Source organism: Panulirus ornatus, chromosome 29 (assembly GCF_036320965.1).
Source record: "Panulirus ornatus isolate Po-2019 chromosome 29, ASM3632096v1, whole genome shotgun sequence".
NCBI lineage: Eukaryota > Metazoa > Arthropoda > Malacostraca > Decapoda > Palinuridae > Panulirus > Panulirus ornatus.
The window spans coordinates 5,384,818-5,409,448 of record NC_092252.1 but is presented as its reverse complement, the minus strand read 5'-3'; the positions used below and the strand labels follow the sequence as shown (position 1 = coordinate 5,409,448).

The following is a 24,631-nucleotide window of genomic DNA, read 5'->3' as shown; positions in this document are numbered from 1 at the left end:
TATCCAGGACAGGGGTGTACTCCTGCCATCATTAATCATTGATTACCGGAACATAAAGATGTCACGGGTAATTGAGAGTGATCCGAACCGGAACAACAGCGTAGAAAATCCATGAATGGAGTGTATGTCTCGTAAAGAGGAATGAGGCAACAGGCTTACCACTGGAACGGTGCAGCAACATCATCACCAGTAACAGCGTTGATGGTGGGCAGGCAACGACAGTCAGTGCTAGAGAGGGAGAGGAAGAATTGTACCTCTGGCCACAGCCCAGATCCCCCACCGTCTCCCCTGTGGTGTGAATATCTCATAAAGAACAGCTCCAGGAATCATTTATCTAACGTGCGCGACACAACCACTGGGAGGAGGGTGAACGCCCGTGGGAGTACACGGGAAAGAGATAATAGAAGACTTGTCGATCCGTGACGAAGTTTTGTGCTGGAGGACAGTACATGGGAAGGACAGATGCAGGAGACATGTTAGCAGTGGTCATCTGCTGGAGAGGCAGCACATGGGAAGGACAGACAACAGAAGATCTGTTTGATGGCTTATGACGAGGTTATCTTTTGTATAACAGTATCTTGGAAGGACAGACGACAGGAGACCCGATGGTTTACTACGAGGTTCTATTCTGGAGGACAGTGTCATACAGAAACGACGTATACCAGAAGACCCGATGGTCTGTGACAAGGTTACGTGCTGGGGGATGATAATGGTATCCAACATTCCTGATCTAGATACCTAGTGGGAGAGAGGATATTAAAGCAGATGGACCATATAGATGTTGAGGTGCTCCAGAACTCTGTGTACATATCAGGTAGACTCTGATCTGGTGTGCGTGACGTGGAATCCGTGTCTCATTCCTTGTATTTACTTGTGTGTGTTGCTAGTTTTGACCATGACTAGGTATACATTATGCCCTACTAGGGTTATATCATTTGCTAAGGCGAGTGAGAGTAAGGGTAAAGAAGAACTCTTGTTGTCAACCGCATCATTTTATTATCAAATATAAAATGTACAAATGGTCTACACTGTCTTTCACATCCGCCACACGTCGATGCTTTGAGTCACTGTTGTTCTTCTTCACATCGGCCACACGTCGATGGTAGACACGTCTCTCCACGCCTCCCTATATGTGGAAAACATTTTGTGTCAACTGAAGACCCATACCGTCGTTGGATGCATCCATTCCTCAATCATTGGTGATCAATATTTTTTTTTTGACACGCCCTACGGAAGATACATGTCGTGGCATTAGTCTGCAACTGAAGAAGCTCTCAAAGGAGGTTGGTTGGTTAGGTTTGGCGTTACTCTCATTGGATGCTGATTCGGAATGAACTTAACTATTGGCGAATAATAATTTCCCGCTAGGATGATGAAGTGATTTGGGTTTGTTTGTTTTTTTTGGTGTTTTTTTTTTCTTTACTGTAATATTGTCATGTGTTGAAGCGTCTTGGAGGGTGGAGGGAGGTAGGGGGGGGGGGGAAACCAGGAAACAACTCCCACTGCCACCCCTACTCCCAACATCTCCCCACAACGCTGGTCCACAGGGCAGACAACACTCCACACACACACACACACACACACACACACACACACACACACACACAACCAACGAGTAGCTATGTACAGATATGAAGGTGACGTCATGGATGTTATGTCACCAGGTTAGGCACTACTCCGCCCCGTCAGCCTGATGCCGTCTGTGTCACTTCACCGCCCCCGGGACCCCCTTAGACCTCAGGTCACGTCTTAGGGGCCCCACCCCCTGTCACTGCTCAGGTCACCTCTAGCACCCTGATGTATTAACGTATTTGTAAACAACCCATCCCTTACCCATATTTGACCCTGGCCAGTTGCCTGTAAACGCAAGGTCCCACACCTTACGGGGACATGTACTCTACCGTTATTGCAATCATTGCCATGCACAATGACTGTGATCTGCCTGGGCGGCCCTCCATGCCCAGGGCACCGCCACCCCTCCGACAGGAGAACCACCACACCAATATGATGTACTTATAGAGGTTCCCCCATCATGTCCGCGCTGCACACAAACACACACACATACACACACACACACACACCAACCCAAGCTTCAGCAGAAGACTCGAATTCGTGTGCCCATTTGTCTCTCGGGGGGGTCTTCATGTTCCTCTTCTTCTTCTTCTGCGCCTCTGGCCAACGATTTTCCTGAATACCTTCCCTCTCCTCCCCAGTACCGCCTCCGACAGGCCTCACTAACTCCACCACCACCACCACCTCATCCTTCCTGTGCCGGGCGTTACTCTCAGGCAGAAGCTCCACCTACACCGTTGTCTCGTAGTCAACACAGACGACATCGCTGGACGGGGCTCGTTGTCACCACGACTCCTTGTCTGGCGGCAGCAGGAGGTCGTGCGTGGTGCTCTTGACGCCGTGGCTGTTGTTCTCAACCACTACCGTCGCCACGGCCTTCATGGCCAGCGTCCGACGCCTGTGGACGACCACGGCCACCAGCAGCGCCACCAGGGACGCGAAGAGGATGATCCCCGCCGCCAGGTAGACCCAGGGCAGCGCGGCCAGGAAGCCGCAAGCTGCGGCGCCCTCGTCCATGCCCGAGGGGCAATGGACGTGGCCGTCACACCAGAGCTCCGCCGGGAGACAAGCCTGGATCTCCGGGCACCGGTGGGGGCACATGTCGGCGCCGGCTGGGGAGAGGGGCGCTGTCTGCAGCGGCCGCCACACCCCCACCCAAGTCACCAGGAAGTTCCCGGAGTTGTTACCCACAAACTCCACTAGGAGGTCGCGGGTCTCCCTCTGCCGCTCCCCTGGGTGACGGCCGTGTTGGTGGTGGTGATAGCTACCATTACCACGGTCGTGCCCCTCGCGATGGCCGAGCGATATCTGCTCCACGCCCCGCCAGCCACTGCTGAAGACGTGTGTGAAGGCTTGGCCCGGCTCGGGGCAGATGGAGGCTAGGGGCGCCACGTCGCCCGCCGCGTAGACGTTGATGCGCGACGACACGCTGCAGTTCGTCTCCTCCGCACCGCGACCGCTGACCCGCAGGAAGAGGAAGGACCCGTCGGTGGCGGTGACGAGGCGCGGGAGGCCGGAGCAGTAGTTCCTCCGGCCGCCTCCCACCGTGAAGTTCCCATGGCGGCCGGAGAGCCTTCGCGCGGACCTGTCGCACCCGTCTCCGTCCGCGTCGACGTCGAAGATGGTGTACTCCCCCTCGAAGAAGAAGTCCGTGTAGTCGTGTGCGGCGGTCATGAGCGGTACGTTGAGGACGACCTGGATTCTGTTGGTGTAGGAGACGAGGGAGAAGGGCCGGGCGTGGTAGGTGCTGCAGAGGCAGGCTCGGGTCAGCGGCACACCCTCCCACGGCTCCTCTGTCACCCAGATGGCCGGCTCGTGCACCGCCCCGCCGTGCGAACACTCGTACCGTTGCGACGACTGACGGTACTCCGTGTCGCAGCGGGAGCCCATGCGGGAGCGAATGATGCGCAGGACGATGCGCTGATGCGCCTCAGCCAGGAACGTGTAGATGCATCGCAGTCGCCGCGAGCCGCCACGACCAAAGAGGAAGACGTCCCTCGGTGAGGCGAAGAGCCCCTCCGGCCGCAGCGTGAAAGTCCGGTCACAAGGGCCGCCGCCGGTGGTCGCCGAGCCCCACTGGCGCTTGTCTACGAACTCGTAGCGCGCCAGGAATTCCACATGGGCGGGAGCGGTACCGGCAGCGTATCTTAGGGATAACGTCAGTGCCGACGAGTTCGAGACGTAACTCTCAGCCGGTGAGCAAGGCGCCGCATGCGGCCCGGGGGCGTGAACGCCGCTGCACACCCGCGGCAGCCGTTCGGGCCGGCAGAACTTACCCAACATCGTTGGAGTCGTGGTGGCGTTGTCTACGAAGCTGGCGAGGTCATTGTTGGGCGGGAAGATGCCGAAGGCGTAAGGGTTGTGGGGCACGTGGGCGCCGCTGGGGTCGCCGTCCAGGATGGTGAGGGTATTGGAGCAGTGGGCGGGCGGCGGCATCTCGACGTGGACGACGTGGCGGTAGTGGAGGAAGTAGAGCCACACGACCTCTGACGAGGCGGCCAGCAGGCGCCAAGTGCAGGTGGTGTTGGGCAGGAGGGAGTGGGCCGGAGCCTGCAGGTACCCGCTCCTCTGACCGCGGCTGCTCACCATATACTCGCAGGTGCCGCCCTGACGCACGTACGCCGTCGACTCGCGGTCCACGAACTCGACCTCGACGTCCAGTTCGAAGCCGAAGGTGCGACGGCGCGGGGAATCCTGGAAGGGGAAGTCGAAAGGCGAGGCATGGAAGACTAAGAGGAGCTCGGGCCCGCTGGAGGTGATGCCCGTCAGAGCGGCGCCGCCCTTGCACAGCGTGGCCAGCACGGACGCATGCGTCGTGCTCCCGTCGAAGGCAGTGAGGTAGTCGTGCAGCACGTGGCAGGCGGAGCCCACGCGCATCTGCCGCTCCCGCGAGAGGTGCGGCGCGTTGCGGTCCTTAATGTATATAAGGTGAGGATTGCGCTGGAACACGCGGATAAGTGCAAGCTTGCCGTCTGGCACGCGCGTCTGCCGCACGTGGTAGTGGCACGTGAGGTTGCGCGGGTACAGACCCGGGTAGTTGGGCGACTGGATTTTGCAGTTCTTCTTGTCGCAGTTCTCGAAGTGCTTGTCGCAGAAGGAGTTGGGGACGTCCTCGCCGCGGTAGCTGGGGTTGTACGGCGCGCCGTACCGCAGCACCGCGCGTTCCTTCCGCAGGAAGCGGTATGAGAGCCGCAGCATGATGGACTCCTGCGGCGAGAAGGCCCCTGGGTTGGCCTGGGGGTCGTCACCCAGGCGACTGAAGACCCTGAGCATGACGGTGACGGCGGAGGTCTCGGAGTAGTAGACGTTGTGGCCCCAGGAGGCGCCGCACCAGTACCCAGCGTTGAGCGGACGACTCAGCTCCTCGATCTGCATGTAGCCGTCAGGGCAGCCGGCCACCGTGTGCGACACAAACCTGCGGCCAACACGAGGGTTAGCAAAAGGCCAGCTGTGGTTAGGGCTAGCTACAAGGGTTAGCTGTCAGGACTACCTATTGATTAGCGTTGTTAGGGCTAGCTACAGGTTAGCTGTTGTTAGGGCTAGCTACAGGTTAGCTGTTGTTAGGGATAGCTACAGGTTAGCTGTTGTTAGGGCTAGCTACAAGGGTTAGCTGTCAGGACTACCTATTGATTAGCGTTGTTAGGGCTAGCTACAGGTTAGCTGTTGTTAGGGATAGCTACAGGTTAGCTGTTGTTTGAGCTAGCTACAGGTTAGCTGTTGTTAGAGCTAACTACAGGTTAGCTGTTGTTAGGGCTAGCTACAGGTTAGCTGTTGTTAGGGATAGCTACAGGTTAGCTGTTGTTAGGGATTGCTACAGGTTAGCTGTTGTTTGAGCTAGCTACAGGTTAGCTGTTGTTAGAGCTAGCTACAGGTTAGCTGTTGTTAGAGCTAGCTACAGGTTAGCTGTCAGGACTACCTACACGTTAACTTTTGTTAGGACAAGCTGCAAAGGTTAGCTGTCAGGACTTCCTACAGCTTTTGCTGTTATTAGGGCTGTAAATTAGCGTTAGTCAAGGCTAGATGCAAGTTAGCTGCGGTCAAGTATGGCTACAAACTAGCTAGCTGCGGTCAGGGGTGGGCACAGGCTCGGTTAGCTGTGGTCATTGCTGGCTACAAGCGGTCGGAAAGAGGGACACCTCTAGCTTGTAATCAGAATAAGCTAGAGGTTAGCTTGTGCTAGAGAGAGAGAGAGAGAGAGAGAGAGAACAAAGCTAAGCTTTCAACCAGCTTACCGGATTTAAAACATGAAAAGAATCGGGAGATGCGAAACCAAAAATATAAAAAAAAAATGAAAAAAATACGGGAATTCCACTGCCAAACACAAAACAATGGAAGCGTTTCCTACTTTCAGCTTTGAAAGCTCTCTCTCTCTCTCTCTCTCTCTCTCTCTCTCTCTCTCTCTCTCTCTCTCTCTCTCTCTCTCTCTCTCTCTCTCTCTCTCTCAAGTGTGTTTTGATTGAACTCGACAGCTTTTTTTTTTTCTTCTTCTGGCGTCTAAAAAAAAAAAAGAAAGGTGGGGAGGGGAGGAATACCCCATAATTTCGGTGCCCCACGCAGTCAAACCCCAGAGTGTGACACGTAATTATAATCTAAATTGAACGAACATGTCGAGTGTCAAAGCTGAAATTGGCAAAGGTGGGGAGGGTTGTAGGTTTTATATATATCTCTTTTTTTTTGGAGGAGGAGGAACTCGTACTCCCAGATAGGACTTGAGTCGTATAGCCGGTGGTCGTGCTCGAGCTTGGAGTAACGACTTGAACCATAGCTGGTGCTCATACTTGAGCTAGGAGGGGTAAAGAAAGGCGATTCCCAGTACGAATATCTACGTCACACTCGGGGGATCGGATGTATATGATATTTCTATATCAAACGGTTATAATCCAAGGTCCGTTCACGGCAGTTGTATTATATTTCGTTCATGATTTTTTTTCGTTTTAGGAGATTAAGTCCTTTAAAAGAGAACAAGAGGCCTTATTAAGGGGATATATATATGAATGAGATCGCCGTGAGGCGTCGTACTTTAATTAAAGTTCTCTTAAAGAGGTAGAGCAGTATACTCTTGGGTCATATTTAAGGGTTATACTCTGGGCGGCGCTTAAGACCCTATACTGGCATGCCTACACGAGATGATCTGTCTGTCTATCCCTCATATAGCCTTGATCACTGTCAGCTACTTTAAGCACCATATATATATATATATATATATATATATATATATATATATATATATATATATATATATATATATATATATATATATTACCATTAGATATTTTCGCAGTTTCGAAGGCACTCGGGGCCCCAGGCCAAATTGTATTGTCCTCATATTAGGCGGAACAGGTTGCTCATACTTCAGAGTTAGTATGTCGGAGTGTGTACGCCAAAGTTTAATTCATATACCAGAATTGGCGCCTCGGAACTTGTGTGTGCGTGGAAGTTTGAGGGTCGTGGCGGCGGCGGCGGCCGTGGTGGTCGGAGGGTAGATGGTCTGTGCGGCCGAGAGTTCGTGCGTCAGGATGTCACAAGTCAGGAGTTGGTTCGCCCAGGAATCGTGCGCTGGGTGAGAGCTGTAGCGCATGCATGTGAACGGCGATTAGCTCAGTTGTTGACGTGGTCGAGAGAGCCACCACGCCACTGAGGCCAGTGTGAGGGGAGGTTATGGACAAACCACAGGGCTTGTGTAGCCAGCAGTGTTCTGTATACAGTGGCTACACTCCACGGTCAGCAGCTGGTCTTACTCGCCTCCCTGGTGTGTTGTACGAGAGTGTTGTCCGGAGGGATGGGTAATGGGAGGGACTACAATATTTGAAAGACATTTTTGTAGATAAACTGATATGAATGGAATGCATGGGGGAAATAGGTGTGAGTAATAGACAGATGATATACATAAGAACGAGAGTGAACATCACTTTAATTGTTCAGTGATGATGTTGAAGTGAAGCCATTATTATAATGAATTCACTTATTTTAAAAGATATATCTAAGGAAAACGCTATATGATCTATCCATGTATCCATCTGTCTCTGCATATATCACTCTGATTATATATATATATATATATATATATATATATATATATATATATATATATATATATATATATATATATATATATGTATATTTGTGTGTGTGTGTGTTTGTGTGTGTGTGTGTGTATGTGTGTGTGTGTGTGTGTGTGTGTGTGTGTGTATGTTTGTGTGTGTGTGTGTATGTTTGTGTGTGTGTGTGTGTGTGTGTGTGTGTGTATGTTTGTGTGTGTGTGTGTATGTTTGTGTGTGTGTGTGTGTATGTGTGTGCGTGTGTGTGTGTGTGTGTGTGTGGCACCGTGGGTGTGGTAAGTAACAAGAAGGTTTAGTAACACGCCCTCGTGTGTGCTAATATCCTCCTAGGGATGAGGTCGTTCGTCTGTTGACAATACCCTCTGATGAAAGATGTAGCGAGGGGCATTTTCAGAAGGGTTTTTGTGCCCCGCTGGATATTGCATTTACAAGCCCGGGTAAAACACGGTTACATCCCGTGTCGTATTATAATTATGACCGGAAAATGACTCTCCTTTATCAGGGGATCTTTCCCAGACGAAAATTGGTAGTACGAGATGATAATTGTTAGTTTCCGTGTTCTCTATGTGTTCTTTCATGTTCTCTATACTTTCTTCAGCGTTGTCTATATGTTCTCCCGTGTTCTCTATATGTTCGACCTCTTCGTCCATTCCTCGCGCGAAGGCTTTTAAAAAACAATTCTCCCGGATATTCGTTCGATTAATCTTAAATTGTTACGTTTAAATTAACTTTTTGCTGAGCGTATTCTCGATTTGTATTTTCATCATGTATCCGTACTGAATTTCGCCTGGTGAAAGCATCAGTTGCACTTAGTGTTCGTGCACGATGAACCCCCACAAAACCTATCCAGCAGTTCTGAAGTGCTTCGAGATATCGACGAACCATGTCTCATTGACTTCGGAACACAGTTCGAGACATGTATTGTGTCGAGAGACGGATTGCCCTGATGATGATTAAGCTGGTCCGGGAGGGAATGGCCTAAGCCCCGTTGTGTGTGTGGATAATTAAAACAGACTTTTCCATAATTGGTATATTTTCTCGTCGTGCGCTGGGTTTTACGACCCTTGGGTATGATGACTGGGATTTTGACCCGACCCTTAAAAGGTCAGGTCAGAGGTCAGGCCCATTGTGACCAAAGGTCACTCTGTTATTCTTTGAGGATCGTCCCGTCGTGCTCAATGGTGGAGCAAAATATTAGCTTAAATACGTGTTTCTGAAAAATAAAAAATATTAAGTTATTTCGTATAACCTAAACAGGAAGAGAACTTTGCCCGAACATCAAAGTTCATGATGAAATAAAAGTATAAATCTGTGTAACAAAATAGATAAGGTGAATGAAATTTTAGTGATCTGGCGTTTAAACTTGCGTTGCAGACACAACAATAATAACAACAACAGGAGGGAGTGGTAAGCTCTCACCTTTAAATGTACGTAGCAACAAAAGCAACAAGAGTGACTAACGAGGATCAACGTGTTGACCTATAGGTTAACGTAGAGATAACAATTGTAAACGAGGACTGATAAGCTGACCTTTTGAATCCACGTCACATCTAAAGCAACAGTAACAAGGGGTGTGTCTGTGGGGGGGAGGGGGGGATGATAAGCTGACCTTTGAATCCACGTCACATCTAAAGCAACAGTAACAGGGGGGATTGATGACCTGCCCTTTGTATCTACGTAACATCAAAAGCAACAGTAACAGAAGAGGGACTGATTAAGCTGACCTTTATAAATCTACTTCATATCAAAAGCAACAGTAACAGAGAAGGAGTTAGGAACCCGCCTGACCTTCCGAGGTTGAACTGGTGGATGCTGAGTTGCACCAGGTCACCGTAGATGTCCCCGGACGCTATGAAGGTGAGCTGGCAGAAGTGAGGCAGCGTCCCTCGCTCCGGCTTGGACACCTGGAGGGTGTAGGTCGCACCCACGCGTCCGTAGTAGGTCCTGTTGCAGGCTGCAGGAGGACGGAGGGAAGTTAGAGGCGAGGGTGTTGCAATCTGCGGTGTAGGGGAGTGGGTGAGGGAGAGGTATGTGGATGGATGAGGCTGGCAGGTCGCGTGTGTGAGGGCAGGACGTATTGTAGGTACTGGGGAGACAACAGGACGTATTGTATGTACTGGGGAACAGTAGGATGTATTCCAGGGACTGGGGGGAACAGCAGGAGGTGCAAACAGGTACTGGGGGTCAGTCTGTGGCCTGGGAAAGGAGTACATACGCCAAAATGGAGAGAGTGAGATAGACATTTTGATGCTAAGTTGCATAAAGAGGACAGTCTAGACTCAGGGTTATGGAGACTCTGGTAGTGTGGACACCAACAGTTAACCATCGTACGCTTCTCGCACACCTCCGTCAGTAGCACAGGCCAGGGTACGGGACCCAGTGGCCGTGGGTCGACACCAACAGCCAGAGACACGCGCCCCACACCAACAGGAGCTGACGTGATGGATCACACAGATTCAGAAAACTGCACGACTGGCTCCCTCCCGTAACTCGGTTAGATAATAATGGAGGAAGGTTAATACGACGCCTCAATTCTCGTGTGTGTGTGTGTGAGAGAGAGAGTTTTGGGAAAGACATCTGTCCTTGGAGTGACCGTCTTTCTGAATGGTCCTTTATAAGGTTATCGTCCTTTTTTTTTTTCTTTTCGTAAAGTTTGTGAGACGTAACGATTAAACGGAACTCTAAAAAGTCATCTCGACTCGGTAGGAAGGGCGACGTAAATGGCATCCAAGTGGGACCGACCTCCAACACAGTCGATGCAATAAACCTGACGGAAGGAGAAGCTGTCGTAAGCTGAGGGTTAGCCGAAAGTGACACAGGTTAATTCAGAATCGTCACACACATACACACGTGTGTGTGTGTCTGTGTGGTCGCCATCATCCGGGATCGGAAAGGGTGATGTAGAGTGTGTCAAAAGACCCCCTTTCCCCTTGTCATCCATCCCGTCAAAGCTGTGACGGCCAAGGGCGCCTCCAGTTTGGATTCGAGACACGCAAATTTCCAGAGGCGTCGAGTGACGTGTCAGCATTTCTTGTGTTGATCTAATTTCGGGCTCCGACAGGCCAGATCATGAGCGGCGGAGGCGGAGGGAGGGTTAGGGAGGAAGCTGAGGAGTTTGAGGAGGTGAGGGGAAAGTTGTCCAGGTGACAAGATTAAACGTGGATTAAAAAAGTTAGTGGACGTCCCTCAGTGGAGAGGTGGAGTTGAAGGTGACGATATCGTACCAGATATGAGGGAGAGAGAGAGAGAGAAAGTAAGGCTATCGTACCCAGTGGTGGAAGTTGTCGTACCCAGAGGAGGAGGAGGAGGGATCGTCTCGTACCCAGTGGACAAAGATGTCAATCCTAGTGGCAGTCGTTTTACCAAGTGGGGGAATTGTCCTGCCCAGAGAGAGAAGCTGTACCCACTGGAGGAAGGGAGTAACACAGTGGGAAGATTTCAGACCCAGCGAAAAGAAGTTGTTCTTATTGGAGGGAGTTCTGTATTCAGTGGAGGAAAGAAGTTGTCGTGTATCACAAGTTGGCGAAGTTGCCGTACCCTGCCCGTGAAGTTGCCATACACAGTGGGTCAGGTCGACGTACCCACGGCAGACGGGGTTATTACGGCTGAACAGCCAACTCGTACATAAACCTCCCTGAGGTTTTTTTTTTTTTCTTCGCTTAGATATAGTGGATCTCCTTCACTGAGGGGTCTTCCTCCCTCCTTGCCCATGTCTGTGCACATTAGCGTAGCTGCTGATGCTGGGCTAATTCAAGGCGACGACCGCCTTCATGCCGAGGTCATCAGACTGGTGTATGTCAGCGATGGTCAGGCATTCACGAGTGGTGGAGGGGTAGTCTCCATTCTTCCTCGCAGATACTCTTGCTTTGTAAGACATACACCAGATGTGGGCCATGGAAGAGCTCCCAACCCCCCCCTCTCTCTCTCTCTCTCTCTCTCTCTCTCTCTCTCTCTCTCTCTCTCTCTCTCTCTCTCATATATATATATATATATATATATATATATATATATATATATATATATATATATATATATATATATATATATATATATATATATATATATATATATATATGTATGTATATACGAATATGCACACATGCATGCACGCACCCTGTTTTCTTTCTTCTAGGATAAAACCCACACACCGGGTGAGGGGGTGAGGGGAGGGGGGCCTGCGTGCGACCCACATTGGTTGGTCCGACCATCGATGTGCAGTGGGGCATAATCATGGCCGTGGCGCGACCGTGTTATCCTCCACTGCGCATGCATTCCGCCGAAGGAAGTGGGTGCTGGCTGTCGGTAGAAATTGCTTGCGAGGTACCCGAGGAGAAATTCTCTCCTCCCCCCGCTCTCGCTCCCCTCCCCCCCCCCCCTTCCCCTGAGAGGAGCCCTAACTATCGGTAATCAATAAAGGGTTTCGGTCGACTTGGCTCCGAAAGCTGTCACTCCAGCCATCGCCGTGTCTGAACAGACATCTCCCCCCTTCCCCTTCCTCTCCTCTCCCCTGCCCACGTCTTATTGATAATGCCGGTCAGATAAACTGCCGCGGGTCTTCCACGTATTAGAACAGTCGTTATCTCTTTATTGAGGGACGCAACACACACACACACACACACACACACGTGTGCGCAAGTGCATATGTATGAAATGATGCTTTATAGATACATGAATGTGGTTCTTCTGTTGTAGATGTAGCGTGTTGTCTTGCTCCCTCCCTCTCTCTCACAACACGACTTGCAATCACTAGAATTTCACTAGATGGGAAGCAGCTTTAGTGGTATAGGCGGATGGCACGCCATACTCATTGCGTGGCGTGAATTCACGAGGCTGGGTGATTTTCCACTTATATTGACCCGACAACACCAGACTGCATCAGTGACGTCATTGACGACACACCAGACCTCAGTACCAGTGGGGAGTAAAACTTGAGAGTGAGCGAGTTGCCCTTGATGCCATTGCTTGAGGACGAAGCACAAGAGTTGTCAGTGTCTTCCATCGTTCTCTTCCTACACCCTCGTCTGTATACACTCTCATGCTGTGAAGCACTGAGAACACTGCAGTATGTCTGTGAATCCCTAAAATATAATGAGTCACCCTTAAACAAGAGCCACTTAAAGAGAGGTTTGCAGAGAACCTGCCTCCAAAACTCGAACCCGTTTTTGAACGGCATGTGAGGAGATGCCTACGTGGAGGAGTGGAGGCAGCGTTTGTTTCCTTCCAGCGTGTTGGTCCTCCCTCCCCCTCTCCCTGACTCCTGCCTAGAATACATACCCCTGGCCTTTGGTTATCGTTCTCACAGTTGGTTGAGCGGGAATTATATTTTTTTCCCCCCTCCCAGCGTGGCGGTGGTAATAACAGCGAACAGCCATTTCAGGTGTTCTGCGTTGGCTCGAGGAGATGGCGGAGTTTGTGAGAGGCCAGTATGTCCACAGCAGGTGTCGCTGAGTAGCCGTATGGCGAAGGGGGTGAGTTCGCTCACTCAAGGCCGGGTTGTCGTCGAGGTGTGAGGTGAGAGGACGGTGGTAGGTCTTCGAGGGGAGGAGGAGGAGAAGGGAGGGAGGGAGATTGATGGTGGGTGGGGTGGTGGAGAGGGTCTGTGAGAGGAGGGAGGGAGAGGTGGGTGGCGATTAGAGTGAGTTGGAAGGGTAGTGGTGATGGTATTTGGAAGAGGGGGCGGAGGGGAGGGGGACTTAGTTAGCTCCTGATGGGTGTCGTTTTTGGCTGGTCTGAGCCTCTTGGTCGTAAGGGGGATGGGTCGTTCTTGAGGGTCCTCCTTTTGGCCAAGTGGCTGGTCGTCTGGAGGAGGAGTAGTGGATGAATGGTCGTTCCTAAGGAATGTCGTTTTGGCTGCCCTAAGCGACGACTGGTCGTAGGCAGGAAAAATAATAGCCGTTTCTGCAGGATGTCGTTTAAATCACCCTCTAGGTAGTTCCAGATTTAGAGGTCGTACCACATGAGTGTAGGTCGTGGCTAAGCCAACTGAGATGTGGGTCGTGGTGGTAATTAGTTAGCCTTGCCTCGCGAATTTTTCTTCCTCCCGTATTTACTATGCAAATATCACACATGCAGATCAGCCTTAGGTAAATTTGGCTGTAGGAATCGATCAAGTGCAGTTTTTTTCTTAGTTTGAAAGGTTTGTTTACAGTCGCGTGTGACGGATTTAGTGGAATAATCTAAAAAAAAAAATTGAAAAAAAGTGGGGTCTTTTTATTTAGTTTATATTGATATTCATGGAATAATGGTGTGAATGCTGAACAGCTTTGTAATTCTGTCTTGCGACTGCATGCAACCACCGCTGGGTGGGACTTCACATGATTGGCTTGTGGAGGAAAGTGGGCGGAGCTGTCATGAAAATCCCTGGTGGAGCTTCATTTCATTGGCCCGTGAGCGAAAAGTGGGAGGAGTTATCATGCAGATACTCGTTAAATCTTTGATTGATTGGCTCATGACGGGACATGGGAGGAGCTTATGTTTCCAACTGGACTAAATAGCAACTTTAGACTGATAGATAAAAAAACATATATATATGAAATGACGATTCATTATATCATGATATAGATATAGTTGATTCAAACAACGTTTGGTTTATCAGAAGCAGTTTTGTTCTATTGTTATTTTTTTGTTTTGTTTTGTTCAGGAGCCAATAACAGTGCAGTTCGCTGACCTCACAGGTTTTCCGGGTTGTAAAAAGCTAAACAATCAACATTGGAGAATGATTGACTGGTGTTATTCCGGCTGCCAATATTTCCCTTTATTTCATTTTCCACAGTTTGTCCTGTTACGTAGTCCATCATGCCTGTGAACTGCAGTTTCTGTAGTTTGAATGTGTGTGTGTGTGTGTGTGTGTGTGTGTGTGTGTGTGTGTGTGTGTGTGTGTGATGGAAAATAAGTTTATATGATTGTCAGGCCAAAATTGATATATTTTTATGAAGCATATCACACATAAGAGTGACACAGATGCTAAATCTATAATGATCTGGATTTGCATGTGTTTTGTCATGAATTTTTGACTCGATTTGATATCAGTTACATCCAACGTGATTTAGAAGAAAAAAATGACAATACTTTAAAATCTGTTAATTATGCAAAAAAAAAAAATGTGTACTAATCATAATTGGTTTTGTTCATTTTTTCTGTAACTACCGAGGAAAGAATCGTTGTTAAATCCATTGAAATGTGTTCAAAAAAAAGCCAAAAAAAGTAAAAAAAAAAAAAAAACGCGCGCTGGGTTATAATACATCATGAGTGTTTGACGATAGTGGGGGAAAAAGTGTCATAATACGATCATGTATTGTAAGCGTGGAATCGAATAGCATAACCCACCCACTCCCCTTAGCCCCCCCTCATAATATCATCATTAACACCACGATAAAGTAATTTAATCTGTAATTAGCGTTTTGTTCCATAAACTTCGCAGTAGAATTTCCGCAAGCCTTAACTGTGGTGGTGGTTGGGGGGGTTGAGGGGTGTTTTTTAAGTTTAATTAGTGTGCTATAATAAGAGTATTCCTCTGTGTTATTTTCGAAATTGAATGTTTTTTCTTTTTCCCCCCCACGGGTAAATTGGATTCATTAGGTCTCGTGTGAAGGGATAAATGAGTGTGGTAGTGTTTCAGAATGTGGTGAGCCGACGGAGGGAACACACACACACACACATACACACACACACATACACACATACACACACACACACACACACACACATACACACACACACACACACACAGAGAAAAACACACACCTCACCCCGCGCCCTCTTTGCAACTACCACTAGTGACATCTCGTGATGAAAAGCCTTTATTACATTCAGATTGGGAGAGAGAGAGAGAGAGAGAGAGAGAGAGAGAGAGAGAGAGAGAGCGAGAGAGAGAGAGAGAGAGAGAGAGAGAGAGAGAGAGAGAGAGAGAGAGAGAGAGAGAGAGAGAACGGTGCCCATCTGTTGATAGAGTGAAGTACTGTATTCATGAAGGAAACATGGTCGCCTTTATTGGTGGACAATAGTATAATAACGTTTTAGCCCAGAGAGCTCCCTGCTTGCCCACCACCACCCCCCTTTTTTTTCATCTTATTAAAACTTCTTTTTTTTAGCGCTTTTCGACTGCCCCTTTTTTGAATTAGCTCCTGCGGGAAGTAATTAGATTTGATACATCTTACTTTTTTTTAATAGCGGTGCCTACAGAAGTTAGAGAAACGGGGTCGTCATAGTATTGGCTGTTGCCTTAAAGGAACTCAAAAAGATACGTTCCCTCTGCGATATTTTGGCTGAAGTTGATAATTTCTTTTCTTTTTTTTTTTCAATCACTCTAAGCCGATAATTGTCCGTCTCACTCTCCTTCAATCGCCCTAACGAACACTTCAACCTCATTTATGGTCAGTTTTGTGGTCTACGTGTAACACATAATTCCTACATAGCATACAGAAATTTGTCAATAGATGGCGCTTTATTTCCCATCTGAATAAAATATAGCATTTTGCCGATAAATGGCACTACGTTTTCTGTTATGAATGTAGTACAGCATTTCACCGAAAGATGGCACCACATTTCCGTTCTGAATATTGTCCAGTATTACAGTATTTCAGCAAATGATGGGAATATTTCCCCCCTACAATATATATATAGTTCAGTATATTATCATTTTTTCCATCAATAAATCTCTCTCTCTCTCTCTCTCTCTCTCTCTCTCTCTCTCTCTCTCTCTCTCTCTCTCTCTCTCTCTCTCTCTCTCTATATATATATATATATATATATATATATATATATTTCTTTCATACTATTCGCCATTTCCCGCGTTAGTGAGGTAGCGTTCAGAACAGAGGACTAGGCAAGGGTAATGTGTGACGCCGGCCTACACGCGGAAGGAAATTGGGTTTCGATAAGCACTATCTATCTATCTGTCTATCTATCTATCTATCTATCTATATATATATATATATATATATATATATATATATATATATATATATATATGGCCACACTGTGTCTGACGCCTTCATTAGTTCCATAGACCTCAGCCACGCCCGCGAGAGAGAAAGGGCGCGCGCGCGCCGCGCCCTTTCTATAACCATTGACGACGTATTGCGTTGTTATTTCCAGTTTTGTTTTTTTGGGGATGATGGAATGATTGAATTTGAAGCACGCCAGGTTGTATTATTATTGTCAGGTCCTTCCAGCAACCTCTTCTATTTTTTCTTCTATCTGATAGGTGCTCCTGTATGTGCCTGGGTGCGCTACTTCCAGCAGCAGGGCGAGTATGGTGGACTTGCCTACATATCAGCCGGTTTTCACCTCGGCCCTTTGAGGGAGGCGGTGCGACACGTGAAGGCGAAGGTACGTACCCATCCTTTTGAGCACGATGGGTACGACTCTTGGACACGACGGAACGACCCCTTGAGCACGACGGAACGAACCATGGGGACCATGACCAGGCACTGAAGACCAGACTCCCCTAACTTGGGTCAGGTCGAAGGGCTAGGGCGTCCTAACCAAGGGGTCGTACCGTCGTGCTCAAGGGTCGTAACATCGTACCCATGGATCGTACCTCTGTATTTAAGAGGTTTAAGTTATTATATCACATACCATATATATATATATATATATATATATATATATATATATATATATATATATATATATATAATATATATATATATATATATAAAGTTTATAGTGTATTGTCCATTGGTTTATTAAAGCACATTCAATTCCGGATTTTGTCGTTCACTGGTTTTATTTATGTAAAAAGTTGTTGACAGAAAAAGTGTTTATTGATACGGTCGTGGGTTTGTTGTTTGGGGCGCCAAGAACGGAAGCATCGGTAGGGGGGGGGGGGGGGGAACAACAGTAACACATTCCATACAGTACCCACGCTTTACCCAGTGCCCACACCATACCCAGTACCCACCCGGTACCCACACTGTACCCAGTAACCTGTGCCCACACTGTACCCAGTACCCTGTACCCACACTGTACCCAGTACCTTGTACCCACACTGTACCCAGTACCCAGTACCCACACTGTACCCAGTACCCTGTATCCACACTGTTGTACCAAGTACCCTGTACCCAGTACCCACACCATACCCAGTACCCACCCGGTACCCACACTATACCCCATTACCCACCTTGTACCCAGTACCCACACCGCACCCAGTACCCACACCGCACCCAGTACTCACGGGAACAGGCGTTGGGTTCATCAGTGCCGTCGTCACAGTCCTCCTGTCCATCGCAGTACTGGTCCAGCCGGACACACTGCTTGTTGCGACACGGGAACTCGGCCATGGTGCACGCGGCCAGGCCCGCCCTCACGCCCACCGTAGCCCACACCGCAGCCCACACCATCACCCGCACCCCCATCCACATGACCTGCAGGAGAGGGAGAGAATGAGTGAGAGTGAGTTTTTTGAGAGAGTCTCTCTCTCTCACACACACAACGTCCGTACTGAACACAAGAGAGAGAGAGAGAGTGAGTGAGTGAGAGAATCTCTCTCACAACGTCCGTATTGAACGAGAGAGAGAGAGAGAGAGAGAGAGAGAGAGAGAGAGAGAGAGAGAGAGAGAGAGAGACTAAGAGTGACTCTCTCTCTCTCTCTCTCTCTCTCTCTCTCTCTCTCTCTCTCTGTCTCTGGAGAATGTTCAGTAGTGGCCAGCTCCCCAGAGCTTCAATATGGCGTTCATGGATTATATGAGACAATGGGCGCAATCACAACAAGAAAATAGTAATCTTTTGGATTATAACCTGAGGTTGGGGGGGGGGAGAGGAGGGGGAGGGGGATACACGTGTGTGTGTGTGTGTGTGTGTGTGTCGCTGATGGTGGTGTTTGTATATCGCAGTCTCACTGTGCGTATATCGCTGCTGCTGATATACCGAGCGATAGTCGCGTTTTACCGGGCGTTTGAATTCTTTTTTTTTTGTAATAACAGTCCCGGTGATTTGTAGACCAGGGATGGACGTGTTTATATACATGTGTGATGAAGATAAACTTGCATATTTATATGTATATACATATACATACATTTGTTAAACACCTTACATATATACATACAGTTGTTAAACACAGGCTTATCTCTCTATCTATATATATTTCAATCTCTGTATATATATATATATATATATATATATATATATATATATATATATATATATATATATATAGATATATATATTGCAGCAGCTGGAAATAGTGATTATGTAAAGCTTAAAGTTTGACTACGTGGTAAATAAGGAAGCTTAAAGAGCAGGGATGAGACAAGACTTGATTAAAGCGGATGTTTATATATATAAACATTGAAACCACCCCAGACGGCGTCAGTATCTGTGGTGACCTATACTGTGGAATCATGTTCACTGACCAAGGCTTGGTGGTGAAGAGCCTCTGCGACTTGTTACAACGGGGCAGTAGTACCATGGGCACCACCGTCGTGCACAACGGTCGCACCGTCGTGCGCGAGGGTCGTACCGTCGTGCGCGAGGGTCGTATTGTCGTGCACAAGAGTCGTACCGTCGTGCACAAGGATCGTACCGTCGTGCGCGAGGGTCGTATTGTCGTGCGCGAGGGTCGTATTGTCGTGCGCGAGGGTCGTACTGTCGTGCGCAAGGGTCGTATTGTCGTGCACAAGCGTCGTACCTTCGTGCACAAGGGTCGTACCGTCGTGCACAAGGGTCGTACCGTCGTGCACAAGGGTCGTATGGTCGTGCTCGAGGATCGTACCGTCGTCCTTCATGAGTAACTTGACTGTGTGTGTGTGTGTGTGTCAGACATGAGAGTGTAGATTCGGGTTAGATGACCGCCCAGCGCGGGTGCCAGTGTATGCCACTCGTATCTTGGATAAAAAGACACGCTATTTATACTGACCTCAGCTTCAAATACAATTGCGGGTATTTCGCTTAAAGCCGACTAATTTGCCTATCAAAGTTTAATGACCATTGCAAATGTAATTAGCATCATTATAGGACCTGTTGCATGGCTGAAAATGCTGGGGGGTGGAGGAAGCGTATCTGTGTACGATTATGTGTTGAGGATTAGACTTTGGGGGGGAGCGGTGTCCACTGTGCAAGCGGGGGGGAGGGGAGGTTGTCAGCTGTGTGCCTAGGAGGGGATGTTGTCAGCTGTGTGCCTAGGAGGGGATGTTGTCAGCTGTGTGCCTAGGAGGGGAGGTTGTCAGCTGTACTGACAGTGAGAGTGGGGGGTCGGGGGACACGACTGGGCGCATAACTAGAGGCGTTATACCAACTCCTTAAGTATGACGGAACGACCCTTGGGTATGACGGTACGATCATTGGGTATGGAGGTACGACCCTTGAGTATGACGGTACGACCATTGGGTAAGGAGATACGACCCTTGATTGCGACGGTACGAGTCGTAATCACCGCCTGTACGACCCTTGACCACGACTTTACCATCCTGCAACACGACGCGTCGGTACGATGGATGAGTGCGACGCGCACGACCTTTGGGTATCATAGCAGAGCCTTTGACCTGACCTGGCCTGACCTGACCTGACCTGACCTGACCCATCCTTTGTTTTAAGGAGCCGGGGGTCTGTCTGTCAGGCCCTGATGGGTGTGCGAGACGCTGGCCAAATCACTTCGGTCAAGAAGACACGTCGCTCGGTGGGCCCCCCCCCCCTTCCTTAGGCTCTCTCTCTCTCTCTCTCTCTCTCTCTCTCTCTCTCTCTCTCTCTCTCTCTCTCTCTCTCTCTCTCTCTCTCTCTCCTCCGTCCTCTCTCCATCCTCCGTCCTGCGTAGGATAGTGCCGTTAGATCCTACATATCCTTCCGACCTCAGCGCCACCTCTGGTGGGTCAGGTCACCGTGAGGACCTCGGGAGTTGACACCGAGGTCGTATGAAGCCCTTGTGCCAGGTGTGATTGTTGTGCTCTTGTATCTGTCTGTTATTTTTATATAGTTTCGATGATGGTAACCTCCTCAGCACGACGGTGCGGCCCTTGACCACGACGGTGCGACCCCTGAGCACTACGGTACGATCCTTGACCACGACGGTACCTTCCTTGACCACGACGGTACGACCCTTGACCACGACGGTACGATCTTTGAGCTCTACGGTACGGCCCTTGACCACGACGGTACGACCCTTGACCACGACGGTACGACCCTTGACCACGACGGTACGATCCTTGACCACGACGGTACGACCCTTGACCACGACGGTACGATCCTTGACCACGACGGTACGACCCTTGACCACGACGGTACGACCCTTGTCCACGGCGTTTGATATTAGTCGCTCCGTTCTGCTCCCTGCCTGGTCATATTCCTCCTCTGTCCGCTTAGGTTGGTCGTCCGCCATGTTGTCGTCTGGTGTGTGTGTGTGTGTGTGTGTGTGTGTGTGTTCCTGTATCATTTTGTCGTTCCGCGTGATGATTCTGCACTTATCACGCAGGCTTGAGAAATGCTTGAAGTGAAAACTGTCCTGGTTTGATGACTATGCCGGTATAGTCTTATTTACATATTCTAAAATGTAGTCAATATGTTATCTGAATTTCATGTTCGTAAATGTAATCCATATATAATCTTGATTTTATATTCCTAAATGTAATCAGAATATAATCTTAATTTCATATTCCTAAATGTAATCAGAATATAATCTTAGTTCCATATTTCTAAATGTAATCAATTTATAATTTCAGTTTCATATTCCGCTTCATATTCCTAAATGTAATCAATATGTAATCTTAGTTTCGTTTTCGTAATGGTAATCAATATATATATAATCCGAATTTGGTATTCTTAAACGTAATCATTACATATGATCTAGTTTTCGCAGTCTTAAATGTAATCAGGTAAAGAAACAGACTCCAGAAAAGGAAGACCAGAATGCATGTATTCTTTACCCACGACTGAAAGAAAAGAATGAATCAGGTGTACAGTGGATGTTGAGGTCCAGTCCTGTGAACACTACACGTCACTGAGGGTCTTCACTGACACCTTAGGTCCCCCCCCCCCCCCCGACGGAGGAAGCATGTTAGAAAAAAAGATGTTAACATAGACGTATACTCAGTAGACGTCTACCGGAAGATGACACAGACTTCCTCCTCCACCTCACGAATTCCAGGGAGCCATTACATCGAGTTTTCTCTCACCCTTCCTGCCTCTCCCTTCTTCCTCACTCAGCTCTCCTTAGCTCTCCCTCTCCCTCCCTCTCCCTCAACTCGAGAGAATACGTTACTTCACGGGTCTACGGAAATATTACCTGGTAGAAATGGACTGGCAGTGATGAGGGCTGTTTTGTCTGGTCGGCTCTTGTGTTGCGCGTCTGGGGGGGGACAATAGTGGTGTGTGTGTGTGGGTGTGTGTGAGACTGGGTGTGTGGGCGGAGGTGTTCTTTGTGGGTGTAGAAGGTCGGGGACAATACTTCCGCGGAGGTGTGTTGTCTGTGTGTAGGTGTTTTGTGTGTGCGAGTGTCGTGTGTGTGTCAGTGTCTTCGTCTGTGTCCGTGTGTCTGATTGTCGGTTTGTAAACGCCTGTTTACGTTTTACACTCATGAGGCGCCCCATCTGTAAAACCATCTCAACTATCGTCTAACTTATTGAATTTCCGTATCCTGTCTGCAGTCCGTGTTTCCCCCATTGAGTTTATTCCCTTCGTCCACTGCTCTTGTAATACATAAGTGTTTATATGCATCATTTATAATGAATTTCATCTTTTAAGTTCATGTTATGTCTTTTTTGCCCATCTCTGCTTCTCTCGAATACTGTTCGCTGATGTATAATTGATCAGGTCACCCCTCGCTCCTCTATCATCCACAGGGGACAAATTTAAAGCCTCTAGACTTTCCCTGCAACTCATCTCTCTTGCCTCTGGTGCCATCATTGTTGCCCACCTCTGGAACTTCTCCATTCCTTTGTATGCTTCTTTAAGAGCGTCGACCAAACCAGAGACGCGTATTTTAAAGTTTGGTCCTGTGTTGGATGTGACCGCTGGCTTTAATATTTCCTTATCCTTATACTTGACCGTTGTTGTGATATGTGTCAGCAGACTGTTCGTGTGTGTGTGTGTGTGTGTGTGTGTGTGTGTGTGTGTGTGTGTGTGTGTGTAACGGGGAGGGAGTTTCGCACTCGTGTTGCCCCGTCTCTCAACCTTGTGAATATGTACCATGGCTTAACTCTTGTGTACACACACACACACATATACACACCAGCCTTAGCTACAGTAACCATTTATCGACCAGTCCCGTGGGTAGGATGAACAGCTGGCGTGACAGTGGGCTGAATGCGGCGCCCAAGATTCGAAGCCATGTGTTGTGTGTTGCACACAGGGGAAATTCTGGCATGTAAATGTCTTCTGTGGGTGTGAGTGTTTATATGATACGTTAAACGTGTTTGTACATATTATATACGTATATATGTGTATGTTTGTGTGTTCATATGTTGCTGGTTATGTTTAAGTCCCCGTAGTGTTTTTATACGAGGGGAAATCACTACCTGGATTTTGATATGATGATGCAGGTGTTTTATACGTCCCTGTTCTTAAATAAAGAAAAAAAGAAGATTGACCGTTCGATCAGCTGATCTTTGTCAACAACATCTCCCCTCCTCTCCCCCCAAACCCAACATGCGTGTGTTACCGCTTCGTGAATTTCGAACGCGATTTATTTATTTTTTTCCCCCTCTCTGTCGCGCAGCACAGTCGCCCAGATGCCACTCTGGGTTTCCGTCTCTTCCTTCCGCTGCTGCTGGGAGCGTACATCACCCCCGACTCCACACAGCAGCAACCCTCCCTCCCTCCATCCCTCCTTCCATCCCTCCCTCCCTCGAGTCTTGGGTATGCCGCCTTCTGCCAAGGGCGCTCCTCTCTCTCTCTCTCTCTCTCTCTCTCTCTCTCTCTCTCTCTCTCTCTCTCTCTCTCTCTCTCTCTCTCTCTCTTGTATTTCCCGAAGACACTGCGCCTTCTCGGGGTAACATCTCCTCCGCTCAGATGATGTTGGCATATTTGTTGCAACATTTTGCAAACGCTCGACGGCTGTTTTATGGAAATGACGCGCTGTTTGTAAATTCGCATTGTCCCCCCCCCCCCCCCCCACCCCGGGGGAGGAGAGAACGTAAGGTATAAGTGACGTGTTCTAGTTTGATGAAAATAAACCCTTGCGAGCTCGCGATTCCCAGATCCTTGCCGTCTCATAGAAAACAGAGGTGTGTTATATATATATATATATATATATATATATATATATATATATATATATATATATATATATATATAGTTCCTATGTCTCTCTCTCTCTCTCTCTCTCTCTCTCTCTCTCTCTCTCTCTCTCTCTCTCTCTCTCTCTCTCCAATAAAACTGGTGTCGGACGAAGCGGCACAGGAATCGTTCCCGTGTGTTCGTCCGGATATTCCGATAAAATCGAACACGCGGTGTTCCGTAGTAGCGAGGATTTTCGCCCCCTTCCCCTCCTCCCCCACCCACAATCCACCCCCCACACACACCCCCACACCCACACCGCCCCACCCACACCTCCCCACCCACACCCCCACACCCACACCCTCTCCGGCGCCTCTGTAACGAGGTTAATCTCGAGTCAGAGCGAGATTGAGCAAAGCTTTCACTTCGAGTCTATCCGTCCGAGGGCGAGAGAGGGGTACCCCACCCACCCCCCAAGTCTGTCAGGCCGGATTAGACTTTTTATCCGGATTTGCCGGAGTTGCTAGGCTGGGGGGCTAGGGGGTGGGGAAGGGGGGGCAAGAAGGAGGAGGACACGTAGTAGAACCACACATCCCCCTCCCCCACCCACCCTTACCGTCAAGAACTTCCCTGGGGGGTTTACGAAAGACGAAAATACAGAGATAAAGAAGTAGAAAGTCGCTTTTGGGAGAGAAAAATGGAAGTATAACAAAACGTGTGTGTGTGTGTGTGTTTGTGTGTCTCCGTGTATAATTGCCTATTACATATTTGTACTGTAGGGGGCTGGAGTTTTACACTCGTGGGGCCCTGTCTCTTTTGAATTTTGTGTGTTGTGTGTGTGTGTGTGTGTGTGT

General features: G+C 48.6%; 1 protein-coding gene and 1 long non-coding RNA gene across 3 annotated transcripts in view; one reads left to right on the top strand and one right to left on the bottom strand.

The window, feature by feature from the left end:
- The window catches only part of LOC139758037 (uncharacterized), a 218,930-nt gene that overhangs the window by 127,349 nt on the left and 66,950 nt on the right, over window positions 1-24,631 (top strand). For both annotated transcript variants that reach the window (XR_011714752.1, XR_011714751.1), the window contains exon 4: window positions 16,837-16,961. This is a non-coding gene — a long non-coding RNA (uncharacterized lncRNA). The remainder of the gene's footprint in view (window positions 1-16,836; window positions 16,962-24,631) is intronic.
- Window positions 980-24,631, bottom strand: part of LOC139758034 (uncharacterized) — a 138,491-nt gene continuing 114,839 nt past the window's right edge. The window contains exons 2-4 of the mRNA XM_071679043.1: window positions 17,809-17,998; window positions 9,420-9,585; window positions 980-4,987 (exon numbers count right to left, since the gene is read on the bottom strand). Of these exons, the coding sequence (XP_071535144.1) occupies window positions 2,356-4,987; window positions 9,420-9,585; window positions 17,809-17,995 (2,985 nt within the window). The 5' untranslated portion in view covers window positions 17,996-17,998 and the 3' untranslated portion in view covers window positions 980-2,355. The remainder of the gene's footprint in view (window positions 4,988-9,419; window positions 9,586-17,808; window positions 17,999-24,631) is intronic.